Consider the following 13,532-nt stretch of genomic DNA (forward strand, 5'->3'; position numbering starts at 1 on the left):
TTGTTGGAAAAAGAAACTCAAGATGAAAACTGTTCTGATGCAAAACTTTACAGAAACAAAAACGCAAAAATTGTGTCGTGTAAACAGGGACTAAATGTACTTTTTTTTTTTTTTTTTAAACGCTTTTGCTTCAAATATTTTATAAGAGTGCAAAACAGTCAGTGCAGACCTTTTTCTTCATTCTTAAATATGTAACTGAATGACACCTGACAGCATATATGTTCTTATTTACTTCATTATGAACTAAACAACAAACGTACACACAGTAGTTTCTGACTACTGACTTTACAAGGCAAAGTTTTGAAAATTATGTCCGATGACAGAAACGGTAGAAACACTGAAACCCATGTAATTGGCACGTTGGGCCACTAGTTGGTGCTGTTATTTGTTTTTTGTATAGTGTCGTTTCAGTAGCACTGCGACGGATCAGTTTCTAAAGGTTCCACCTTGGGAGCCGTTTTCTAAACCTGACTTCTTTTCAGTATCTCAGAGCACCTTTGTCGTATAAACGAACACCCAAAACACAACAACAGTTTTCCATTTTCACTTGAAAACACGTAAACAAGGCCTTAAGGTCTTTTTTTCCCCCCCACGTCTACATTTCAGCCCTTGTCCTCGCCTGTGGTAATGACCATTTGGACAGATTTGCTGCTCAGATCAAAACACATTAATATTTAGTTGACTGGACAACAATCTCATGTTCTTTTCATGATCATTATGGAGCTTCGAGTATCGAGGCGAAGCAAAGAAATTCAAATGTAACCTTTGCTGAGTGCGACACAAAGCTCATTTTAAATTCATTGACATGGATAAATATGCACACGCGGATCCATTTGAATGAGATAAAGTGGGACCGATGCCGCCTGACTGGACCACTGACCTCCTGGGGCTCAGTGAATAACGCTTCCACCGCACATAAAGACACGTTTTGTGCAGAGCCGACTGAATGCGGGCCGTCCGCCTCAGTCACTGGGTTTCATTCTTCACATGATGAAGCTGAATGATCGTCTCTGCTCTCACCGTGAACTCCGATTCACTTTTCATTTAGCAGATTTGAAGTGACGTTCGCGGCGATGTTTCGTTCGTCGATGGTCCTCCACTTTTGAGGACTCGTCTACCAATCATTGTAATCAACCGAGCAAAAACTGGAGCCCTTCAGAACCGGGAAACGAGATAGAAACACGCTTTATTGAGCTTGTTTCCACCATAGCTGTGACTTTGACTCAGCATTACGATCTAAATCCGCGGTCTGTCCATACGAATGTCCCTGTACTTGTTGATGTTTTTAATGTATTATTCTGGGTGTGCATGCGTTTGTGGTTTCATTACTCGTGGCCTGGTACGATGACGACATTGCTTTCAGCGTCTCTGTAGACATAATTTTTAAATGAAAATGTAAAACTTTGCTGAAATGAAAACGATGCATTTTCACTGGTTGTTGTGTAAATTGAGCCTTATTTTACAGTATTTTCTCCTCTTTATATCCCCGGAAAAGCTGCAAAACTATAATTTACTGATCTCACGCCAATCTAAAACCATGAAATATGAATATTCAGAGGTTTTCCTTCCCTTCATTAGATTATATCTTTGTACAAACTGATCAGAGAGGAGTGTGAGTTATTTTTAGAAGGTCTGTTGATATTTCGTGGAGTTTTATTTCACCATATTGATTTATTTTTTGATATAATGAGAGGGAGTTAAATATGTAAACAAGCAGATCTCATCTCAATGAAAATGATCAAATGCACTCGTTCCATGATTCACCTGAAATTCTGTCATTCAGACTGAGACTCTGAAGTGGCTCAGCAGGCAAAATGTTTCTTCAGATGATGATGATGATGAAGATGTGGCAGCTTTGTGAAGTGGTGTCCAAACTGGACTGACAGAGAGCAACGAGCCTGCTGCCAGATTGTGTTTCGCACATAAACACTCCCGCCAGATGACTTCTGCTTCCTCCTCCTCCTCCTCCTCCTCCTCCTCCTCCTCCTCAGTGTAATCTGTGGCGATCACTCGGACTGTGACTCAGCATAAAGCAGTTAAATCTGCAGACTTTGATCAGTCGGTGATATTTCGGGCTCAGAATGTGGATTTGTTCTGTGAATTATCTTTTCCAGCAGGTAGATTTCCAACACAAAGCTTCATATTTCTCACCTTCCCTGTCACAGACGAAACGAGAGGAAGAGGAGGACTCGCACTTCAGCCGAGGACGTGATAAATGATCTCGGGGCTGCAAGGTAGAGGAGAAATATGGGCAGAATATTTAACTCCCCGTATAATCTGCCTCCTCCTCCTCCTCCCTTTATATCGTCTCTTGTCTGGTGAGGATTCACCTGAATTCACCTCCGCAGTCTCTATCGGGAGACGAGTGGGCAGCCTGAGGTCGGGCGGAGAAACCACATAAACATGCATAAATGTTTGCAGGCAGACACAGGGAGGGTGATCCAGGGACGGAGGTGAAACACAGATGAGTCCTTTGATGACGAGCCAAACGCGAGTCGAGGCAGAAGTGACATTTGGCGAGATGCGATATGAAAAGTGAGCAACGACGGCGTCCCTGCGTCGTAGTGCAGAGGGAGAAACTCACAGATTTAAGATTTTTCTTTGTGAAATTATGACGGCTTAAGGTCCGCAGGTCATCAGACCATCAGTGAACGGATCTTTATTTGTGTGTCATGATAAAAGTCCCATCATCTGTTATTTGCTTTTGTTCTGGGTTTCATTTGTCATTGAAATAACTCAAACAAATCTAATATGGTGCAGATTTTTCTATGATGAAAATCTTCCATTTATCTGCTCCGTGGCTGAAACATCAGGTGAGCATGTCATGAAGCAAATGTACAGTACGCAATCTGTTCTTCAAATTAACGCCTCTTTCACCATCAGTCAGTCTGTACTTTAATTCCAATTTGTTAATCACACCATATTTTGTCAGTTAATTACAGTTTTCTTTGAAATCCTGTCATTTTGAATTCAAATGCATGAAAACATTAATAATAAGAGAGTTTCTGCGATATGTTGCTATATTATGCCGTCCTAATCCACTTAACAGAGCCATTTACTAAAGCTTGCTGCATTATTTAAGCTTCTCTGACAGATTTCTAAAGTGACATGATTAAAAAAAAAAAGAAAAAGAATAATACACTTGATTATCCCTGAACTATTTCCACCAGCAGAAAGGTTGAACATGAATTATTCATATTAGTGCATATATCAGACTGTAACAATCTGCTGCTTTGTAATATAAGAATTTTCTCCCATAAATGGATTGATGAGGCCTATTTTACCTCCCATGGACTGATTCGACGTGGACACAGCAACGTTTTTGCATTTATGATGCAGGAAGGTTTGACATTCAGAGGACAAAGTAATGACAATGATCACCGTGCACACATAAACCCTTAAAGCACTGCCAGACATGCAGAGAACAGAATCTGAACATTCAAACTGAATGTCTGAAGTCGACTTCATCAGTAGAGCGTGTTTCACAAAAGTTTACATTTTCCAGATATTTGAAACGTGTTGCATTCTGGGGACTGAGTGCCTTTGCTGTTTTCACATATAAACATTAGCCTTAGAAGAAGGGATGTAAAAAAACAAGAGTATTGTTGAATACTATTGGTAATGTTTTCTTAATACACAACAGAAGCAGCATTACTTTGTTAGATTTCTATCCAAGCAAGACCCTGATGACTTCCTGAGTCTCGTCCCAGCGACTGGAGTCGTGGTCGACCTCGGCGTGTCTCTCTGGAGCGTGGGAGTCTGGTCTGAAGCCAAACACACGACGAACTCCCCCAATGTCTCGTCTCTCCTTAATTTGCTCTCGTGTTTTGTTTATTGCTCTAAAATGAGCGGCATTAGAAGCTCTGCGGGGTGGTGAAGGGAGGGAGGGGATACATGGGAAAGCAGTGCTGCCGACACACCAGACGGGGCGCTACTGAAGGCGGGGGGGGGGGGCGTCGCAGGCGTGGACACTCACGATTAGATCAGCGGTCTCTCAAAGCACGTGTAATGCACCAGCTGTGTTAACTAATTATCACGCCAGAACTCAGAGAGGAGAAGATGGTTTGTGCACAAGCCTCCAGGGTCACTGTGGGAAGCGGTTTGAGACTATTTACCCACGGTGGGCAGCCCCATCAGCCTCAAGGTGCTTTTCTGCACTTGGTTTGCTCTTACTTGCAAAAAAAAAGAAAAAAGAAAGAAAGAACCCTCCTCTCACAAGTACATTAAATACACGTGACAGTATTGCATGTTTCAAACAATGTTTTCAGTGTTTCCATTTCGAATGCAGTATTAAATAATCCCATCAGTGTGGGATCGTGATGGCCGGTGAACGTTCCAGCCTGCAGGACATTAAGCGTCTCACTCAGGAAGAAAGATGGCTGCACTCAGCCTGAAGCCCTCAGAACACTTCACAGCTTGGAATTCTTCACATTTCTTATTCATGAGAAATATCTTTGAGCACATGAATCACCTCGATGTGCCATAACATTAAGACCACTAGGACGTGGAGTGAGTAATACTGATCATTTCTTTATCACGGTGTGTTAATAAGAGGATATAGTTGGCACCACGTGAACATTTTGCCTTTAAATGTGTTGGAAATTGAAAAAGAATGAAGGATTAGAGTGAGTTTGATTGAAACCTAATTGTGACGATTAGACTAGATATGGGCTGTTTACAGTGAGTAGTGGGGAGAACATATCAAAAGTGGTCCAAGGAAGAAAAGCAATTATTATATGAGTACAGTGGTCCTCGGCTGATTTTATTATGATTTGATATTACTGAAAGGTGCATAATGAGGTGAAGGGATTTGAATTCACCATATCTTTTTTTTTTTTCTGTTAAAAAAAAAAAGAAATGGTGACATGCTTCACATACGCCTTGATGCTCGCTTTAAAGATCTTTAAAACATCTAAAAAGCAAAGTAATTCATTCTGTAACCAACGTGCAAAACCGAATACATTTGAGTGTCGTCAGTATAGACGAGAAAATGTCAACAAAGTGTGATAATCATAGAACCAGAAGGACCCAAGATGGAGCCCTGTGGAACACCTCAGGTTTCCTTGGCATACTATGAAAGAATAAACAAACCCAATCAGAGAAAATCGAAGGAGTTTAGAGTCTTTATTGATTAATTTCGCTTAGAGGCCATTAGCACACGTTTCTGTGAAGTGACAAACACAAAGTTTTTGATTTTTAGATCTGACCTACAAAAGTTTTGTGTATTTGGAATAGACGGAACTCGATGGTGACCACACACATGGAATCTGATATACTAACAGGACACACTGAAGATTGAGTCTGAGAGATGAGCGAAATAACTAAATCGATTTTACACGTTTGCCTTCGTGAATTTGGAGTTTTGGGCTCTGGTTTCTGATCATGCAAAATAATGTGTGTGTTGTCCTTGTTGTTGTAGTGAGAGGAATCTCCACAGCTGGCTCCCCACAACTTTTATTTGTGGACAGTTTTCTGTGTTGTTATCCAAACTTTGACTTTATTTGGTCAAATGGATGGATGTTCTGCAACGCTCTGATATAGTTGACAGCTTCTTCCACCAACATATCCAAATCCACGGTGTCACATTTCATTCTGTGCTTGTCTTCACGCTCCATCCTGTCACTTCATGGCAGACACTTAAAAACACAGAAATGATACCATGTCCAGCAGATCGTTCTCATCTAAACCCAACACCCTCATTCGAATACTCCTTCAAACATCAATACATTGTAATTGACATTTAAAAAAAAAAAAATTGAATACGACTTCCTTACACCGTGAATCATAACAGTGGTTAACAGTTTTCAGCCGAAGATTCATCATTTTTCAAAACTGATTTGCTGTATTTATTCCATCAGGAAATGGCGCGAAGCTTCAGGCAAACAAGATGATTCTAACTTTTTGTTTTGTTGGACTTTGTGCAGTTTGTTGTGTATAAATCTTGACTCCACAGTGTCGTTGGGGTCACATTCAAACTGGAGGCTCGGACCGGCGAGAAAAGAAATTGCAGCAACATGTTGAGGTCCCCTGAGATCCCAGACTGCTGCTTTTTCTTCTTTTGAAAACACAGAAACGATGTGAAAGCAGCAGAAAGCAGATGAGAGTTGTTCACATGTCAAGGTCAAAGGCTGAAGAATGAACTGAAGGGATCAAACTTTCAGTAACTTTTTCATTTCTGGTCTTCGCACTCTGACCTGCTGGTGTTCAGAGATTAAATCATTCCAGCTTTATGGAACTGCAAACTTTGAGACTTCCACTGGTAGATATATTCACTAAAGTTTGGTGTTTTGAATTGAGGAAATGATACTTGAGTTGCCGTATTTTCCAGACAATGAGTTGCACTTTTCATGTGATTTATATTAAAAAACAACTCAACAGGTAACTGTTGAGGTGAATCCAACCATCCATTAAAATTCCTCATTGTTTTAGGCCCCGTTTACTCAGCAGCAGGGGACATAGAGACAACGGTGTAGTTAGTATGCCGGGTCACTTGAGGGCGCTGTTGCATGATTTTGTAATGAAACTACACAGACGTGTGCGGAGAACAATACACTATATACGTGAAGAAAAGAAAATGGAGAGCACTCGACATCCGTATGGACTGATGAGGAATCGGATGCTATCAGGCGTGAGTCTCAACTATAAAGCTACTGATACTTACGATAAAACTAGAATACGGACCGCGAGTCATACTACTACGGGGCCACCATGTTTGTTTACAACTGAATGAGCAGGAGGGAGGGGGAGAGATGTGCATGCGCAGTAACAGGCTCCGTAGCCTCCGGTAGTCTCTGCAGGAGGGATTAGCGACCGTAAAAGAATCTTTCCACCTTGGGAGCCAGATTAAAAACTTCGAGGATACAATGCATCCGCACATTAGTGCTGTGTAAACGGACCCCCCAAAAGTGAAGAAAGTTTTGCGGATACACTCGTATTGTCATGTAAACGGGGCCTTAGTCGCTTGTTATTGTACATTATTGTTTTTTGCACCTATACTAGTGGATCATGTATGTAAAAGGCCTGCCATGGGTGAAAAAAAACAGATGGAGGTTTGACGTGTTTTCATAGCAGACATGTTTTAGGTGTATTATGTGTATTCGATTCCACCATCATCATCATCATCATCATCATCATCATCATCATCATCATCATCATCATCATCATCAAATATTCCAGCGATGATGTCAGTTTACAGGGTGAAAGCTTTCTAATTTATACAAACATAAACTCTACCTAATCCAGCAGTCTCAGCTGCTGCCCATCAAACTCGGGAGACTGTCTGTCGCCCTTTGGGAAAGCCAGCAAAAACTCTGTTGACGGCTAAATTTGACCTGCGATCGCTGCTTTGCTTTAGGCTGCTCTGGCCTAGATTCCCCTCAAGTCCCTGTGGTATGCCAGTAGATAAATATATTCGTCTGTGAAGTGAGGATGACAGTCTGTTTTCTCAGTCAACCTTCGGCCAGCTTTGTGCTGATGGAAGACCTCAGCTGCAGCTCGTGACCCATCAGCATATCGACGCAGATTTACTTCCAGACGGTTAATCCTATAGTAATATTGTGCTTTGTGTGTGGTTGTGTTTGTGTCCCTGATTCGTCCGCGCTTATGTTATTTGTCAGTGATAATTAGCCTTCAACTCTCGTGCCTGTTGCTTGTATTGTTGTCATTTGTAAGCTGGAAAGATTTCACTTCTGTTCTTGGTTTTTTCGTCTATTACGGGGCTGGACCCCCACACCAGCCCTTTGTGTTGGGTTCACATAATTCTCTGCCAACTCCCGGCGCCACACCGGGTTTATTTTTAGCTGTGACCGTGCAGTTGGAGGATATAGCTTTAAGTATTTTGCGGCTCGCTGGTTTTTTATGTTCCCCAAAGTTCAGCTTGCTGAGCTTTAAATCCCGTCGGTGTCCTGCCGTGTTTGTCTGTGTTTCCCCAGAGGATCCTGCTGTCTACACTTTGTGGAATTTCTACTCGCTTGCTTGTTAGAATTTAGGGATACAAACATCCAATAGAACAACGTTTCCCTAAGCTCAAACAGAAGAATTCAGATTGCAATCATCAAACAAAAATAAATATGTTTCCGTCCTGCTTAACAGAATATATTCATTGTCATTGTACCTCCAGTGACTAAATTAAGTGGGAGCACTGAGCAGGTGGACCTTCTGAAGTTGTCAGCGAATCCAATAAATAGAAAGTTCTCCATTGTTCCACATCATTCACTTTTTTTAATCCTTTTCTCCATCACTTCTTCACACCACTTTGTCACTGTTGCTGACGAAGAAAGACACGTATCCAGGGAGCTTACGAATGAAGTAATACCACTGATGAGCTGTAGGGGTCAATGTTGGGCTGTAGAGCTCATATGTGACCCATGAAAGAAGCTTAGAAGGAAACAGAGATGTTGGATCTTATCAAGGGAAGAAGTGTCTGTGGATTCAAGGATATCTACATGACCTCACCTCATCTTCGAGACAAAGACGCTTTTAAAATACAGTTGTCAGGAAGATCGGAAGCAAACACTGCCCTCTACTGGATGTGTTTAACAACCACATCAACGTGACATTGTTGGTAAGACGTATGAATTTACATGTGTAGAGGGAATAAATGTAGACCCCTTTTCCAGTCTCTGATTTACAAAACTGCCACAGTAAAGTCAAAAGTTTGCAGAAACACAAATTCACACGTACATACAAACATGGTAGCCTTTGAAATAATCATTTGGTTTTGAATTGTGGAAATGTGATTGTGACAACAATCACAATCTAACAACCTCAGAGCAGACGAAGCATGAAGCCTCCTGGGATCATGAACTCCAGGTGTCACCTGCCCTTCGCCCAATGTTAGCTGGGACTGAGTCCAGCCACCGATGACCTTACTTTTAGTTTCTGAAACCTTTGAGATTAAGATCCATCAACTGGATCCCACCAATAAACACACATAAAGACATTGTATTCCATTTAAAACGAATAAACTCCAACCTGTCAGCAGGTTCGTTTTAGATTTTGAAAAATAAAAATGAAAAATAGCGCTTCCACTGGAGTCATGATGGAACACGTTTCCGGTGGGTATCCATAATTTAACAGATTGCCAGACTGAAATATCTGCTGACTCAAGGTGCAGTATTTGGATGGTCAGCTAAAAATCTGGAGCACAAACACAACATGAATGCCCATATAGAAGCTGTGAAGTTGTTTCCAGAAAGTGAAGTAGCTCATTGTTCGTTGCAGTGCATGCTGGGAACTTGGCGGTGAATAAATTACAGCCAACAAGATGCCAGCGCTCACATTACCATGCAGTCTTACTGCCACTTTGAAGGGTGTGAATTTGCAAGTTTTGTTTGATATGTGGAGGAGGTTAATGCAGCAGCATGGTTCGTGTTATTGTATGAACATCGATATCATAATTCACTCAACATGATATAATAGTCTGCATTTTATTTATTTATTTCAAGTATTGCACTTCTTTGTACGTCTGTCTGCAGTCTGAAGGCTGTGCTGTCGGCGCCTCTGTCCAGCGGTGCCTTGGATCTGTCCGGCATCCCCCTGACGGCCCGGGACATGGAGCGCCTGTGTGCCCACCTTCAGCGCCACGCGTCCGTGGTGGTCAGCCTGGAGCTGGGCTTCACCGAGCTGACGGACGAGGCTTTCCTCCTGCTGCTGCCCACGCTGGCCTCCCTGCCGCACCTGGAGACGCTGGCACTGAACGGAAACAGGCTGACCAGAGCCGTTCTGAAGGAGCTGACCGACGCCCTGAAGGTCAGAATCCCGTTGACGTATTCATGAACGGGAATGATACAGCTGTGGCGTAGACCAATGGTTTCCATAGATTTAGCATTAGCATCTAGTAGCATATGGAATTTCCTGAAATTTGTTTAAAGCTAATCTGATCGCTAACATTAAAGAAAATCGATTTCTGATGGACACGACCAAACCTCTATATACAGGGTCAATTTGGCCGAGTGTCATCGGTCTGAAGTTGGAGATTGACATTGTGTGATCTGTCTCTGAGCTGTAAACTGCAATAGCCCAAGTTCCAAACCCTGAGGTACACCGCAAGTCGAACGTTCTGAAGATGAACTCCCATCACTAAAAGCTTTTTTTTATGAAGATTTTGATCATCAGTACATCCCCCGACTAACAGCCTGTCATAATTTACATTCTCGCCTGCAAATGTAAAATTCTTGAGTGAATCTGGATAGAAATGCAGTTCAGACCTTTTATAACATTTCAAAATAGCTTTGATACGTTTGTTTTAATATAATAGAGCCTAAATAATCTACACCAGATCCAAACACCTGGGAGAACGTTGTTTGTTTGATCCTTCCATACGAACAACCGCGACAGGCTCACATGCTTTAATAAAACTAGATACTCCATGATCTCTTCCAGGAAAATACTTTGTTTTTTACACCTTGAATCAGCCGGGACAAATGGTGGATCATCGTATTTGTAATGTGTTTAGAGATATGAGTCTACACTTTCTCGTGGGTTGATTTTATTTGTGTCGCTCGGATGTTAATCTGTGATTTGATTTCTCAGGATCCAGGCAGCTTCCCCAGCGTGACGTGGATCGACCTGGGCAACAACGTGGACATTTTCTCCCTGCCTCAGCCTTTCCTGGTGAGCCTGAGGAAGCGTTGCCCCAAGCAGGGCAACCTGCCCACCATCTTGGAGTTTGGCGAGAGCCAGGCCAGCGACGCTCCGGAAAGGCTCCGGTGCCTGGGGGAGGAGGAGGAGACGGACGACACCAACCGCACCGAGAGCATGGGTGAGCTGCGGTCCGAGGTGGAGGAGGAGCTGGACGGGGAGATGGAGATCGAGGAGATGATGGAGGAGCTCCTGGACTTTGACCTGGAGGTGCAGGGGAGGGATGACGAGGAGGAAAGCATGTGGACAGTCGGGGAGCACAGGAGGGGGGGCGGGGGGAGGAAGGGGGAGCAAGAAAGAAAAGGGGAGGAGCAGGAGGAGGAGGAGGAGGAGGAGGCGGAGGAGGAGGCACAGAGGGGAAAGGACCGCAGGAGCAGCAGGAGGAGGAGGAGAGCGGCGGTGGCGGAGGATGAAGACGACACGCACAGCCGCTCCTCCTCCCGCCTGTCGGGCTCCAGCCACTCCCAGCCCTCCCTGGGGGTGGCCGAGCCGAGGAGGGCGGAGGGGGACGACCTGACCGACCAATCGGAGCCCCTCACCTGACTGCTGCTCCCACCCTCTGCTTGTACCTCCCTTCCTATTGTGGAGTCCTGCGCCGAGGAGCCTGGGTGAGCGCTGCCGAGGAGGCTGCAGCGCCGCATGTAACCCAAACCGCCGGGCCACCTGACACTCCCTCTGTTGATCCGATTAGCCAGCCGCTGACCACCGCCGGCGCCCCAACAATGACAGAGCTGAACCCAGGTGAACCCCCAACCGGACCCTCGCTTACAGTAGAATAGACGGAGGCGTTTCTGTACAGAATGTTTGTCCTCCTCCTCGTAATCCTGCTAACACCCACATGTGCCTGTAACACGTCCCCATAACGGTTCAACGCCTGTTCTGACGGAGCAGCAATCGACACAACCATGTGTGAGGATGTTTCTGCCAAAACAAAAAAAAAAAAGAAAAGAAAAGAAAAGCCAGAAGGATCTGAGTCAAAAGTCAGGCCATGCTTGGAAATCTACCGCTGAGCTTCAGGAACGCAGCAGATGCATCACGTTTGAAGGAGAAATTAGTCAGAAGAAGCAAAGTTGAGGAGCAGAGCTGCACGAGCGGAGGCCCTCAATCAGCAAGCCGGCGAATGCCGACGGCGCCCCGTTGATCAGACGTGCTAATCTCCTCTCTGAGCGCCACAAAGCAAAGTGCTGAAATATTTAGGAGCCTTTTTTTTTTCACCCCTCCTGATCCAGGTCGCGTTTCCCCGGGCCGTCACATGCTGACAATGCTGCATCTATATATAGGCTGCTGCTATGATGGCATTCACACACGGCGTCTGCTGGGTGAGACCCTCTGCAGTGTGTAGCGCTCTCCCCTCCATGTGTCACCTATACTCAATGCAAAGCTTTAACAAATCTACTGTATTTTTGGATGTACAGTACATAGCTATATAGAAGAATACTGTTTCTATCTGTCTTTAAACTGTAGGCTTGTTTGATTCTGTGAGGTATTTACGTAATTCAAATGAGTAACTCCTTAGAGCTCAATCAGATGTTTTATTGTCTTCAGTGGAAAAGTGTAATTATTATGGACGTGGTGATTTCAGCTGGAATGAGAGAAAGCTTCACTCGAAAGCACTTAAAAAGTGACGAACGCTGATGAATTAATTTTCCGTTGCAGAGCTGCAGGCAGTCAAACATTCTCCTTTAGTGGCTGTGGAGTGAAAATTGTAGGTTTTGAGGGAAACCAGGGGTCTTTGTTACGGAGGGATGAAGCCGAACTGCAAGCAGAGGTTGTGATTAACGTCACTTTTCAATAACGACGGGACAATTGAACGGTTATTCGACAGATTATGAAAATTGTTGCATGTGGCCTTCAATAAAAGGTGAACGTAATAATTGTAGGGTTCTGCTGCCACGTGGAATAAAAAAAAAAAAAAATCACATTATAACATGAAACTTGTCACATTATAGCGAAAATCTATTTTAGACTTTTAAACAGACGAACAATTTGCTCCCTCTGCTTTTTTACCTTTTTTTTTTTTTTAACCATCAGGGGTTAAATGTTTCTCCCGGCTAAATGAATAAAGCTCCTTCACCAGCAGATGTAAAAACCTAAACAAAAAGAAAATTAAAGTTTATGAATTAAGATCAACAGATTGAGTGAAACTCACTTGATTAACTCTGAACTGACTCCGTTTACACGTTTCAAGTGAAAACTTTTGCTATTTGTTTCACAGAAGATTTATTGTTTACACAACAACGTTTTAAAAACTCTTTGGACGGAAACAGCCGGAATGCTAAAAACCTAGTTTTCACATTGGGCCACTAGTGGGTGCTGTTGGTTGTTATTGTAATGAAACCACACACGTAAAGAACTATTCACTACCGCCATGGTGCGCGTGTACAGTAGCAGCGTTTTCGAAAAGTTGCATATTCCCCTGTTAACACGAAGATGGAATCAAAGAGGGGTATTTTTTGAGTTGTGTTTTCCCCCCGCTTCCATAGCGCTATCGTACAAGCACTTTCGAAAAGTTGCACCCCCCCCCCCCCCCCCCCCTCCACTGAGCTGGAACATTTCCCCAAAATTTTGTTTTTCCCCCATTAACATGGAGAATAAATTAGAGCGTTTTCAAAAAGTTGCATTTGCCTCCGTCTTCACAGTCAGAGCAGTTTCAGAAAGTTCCACCTTGAGAGCCGTTTTGAAAAAGTTGCATTTTCAGTGGCTCTGAGCACCGTTGAGCCCCAATCCATTTTCACTTGAGCGCCGTTGTCATGGAAACAGGGCCTCGGTTGTTTAGTTTAAAAGCAGAATGTTCAGTATTTTTTTAAATAAAAGATATAATTTTAGAAAACTGATCCACAAGCAATAAACTATATTTGTTGATTTGCGACAGCTAAAAGATTTCACTCTGA

The 13,532-nt window shown here is 43.4% G+C and overlaps 1 protein-coding gene across 1 annotated transcript in view; it reads left to right on the top strand.

The window, feature by feature from the left end:
* lrrc75a (leucine rich repeat containing 75A) overlaps window positions 1–11,567 on the top strand; it is a 43,686-nt gene extending 32,119 nt beyond the window's left edge. The window contains exons 4-5 of the mRNA XM_080459474.1: window positions 9,477–9,750; window positions 10,534–11,567. Of these exons, the coding sequence (XP_080315600.1) occupies window positions 9,477–9,750; window positions 10,534–11,184 (925 nt within the window). The 3' untranslated portion in view covers window positions 11,185–11,567. The remainder of the gene's footprint in view (window positions 1–9,476; window positions 9,751–10,533) is intronic.
* Window positions 11,568–13,532: the final 1,965 nt, after the last annotated feature.

The sequence above is a fragment of the Lipophrys pholis genome (assembly GCF_963383615.2).
Source record: "Lipophrys pholis genome assembly, chromosome: 3".
Classification (NCBI taxonomy): Eukaryota; Metazoa; Chordata; class Actinopteri; order Blenniiformes; family Blenniidae; genus Lipophrys; species Lipophrys pholis.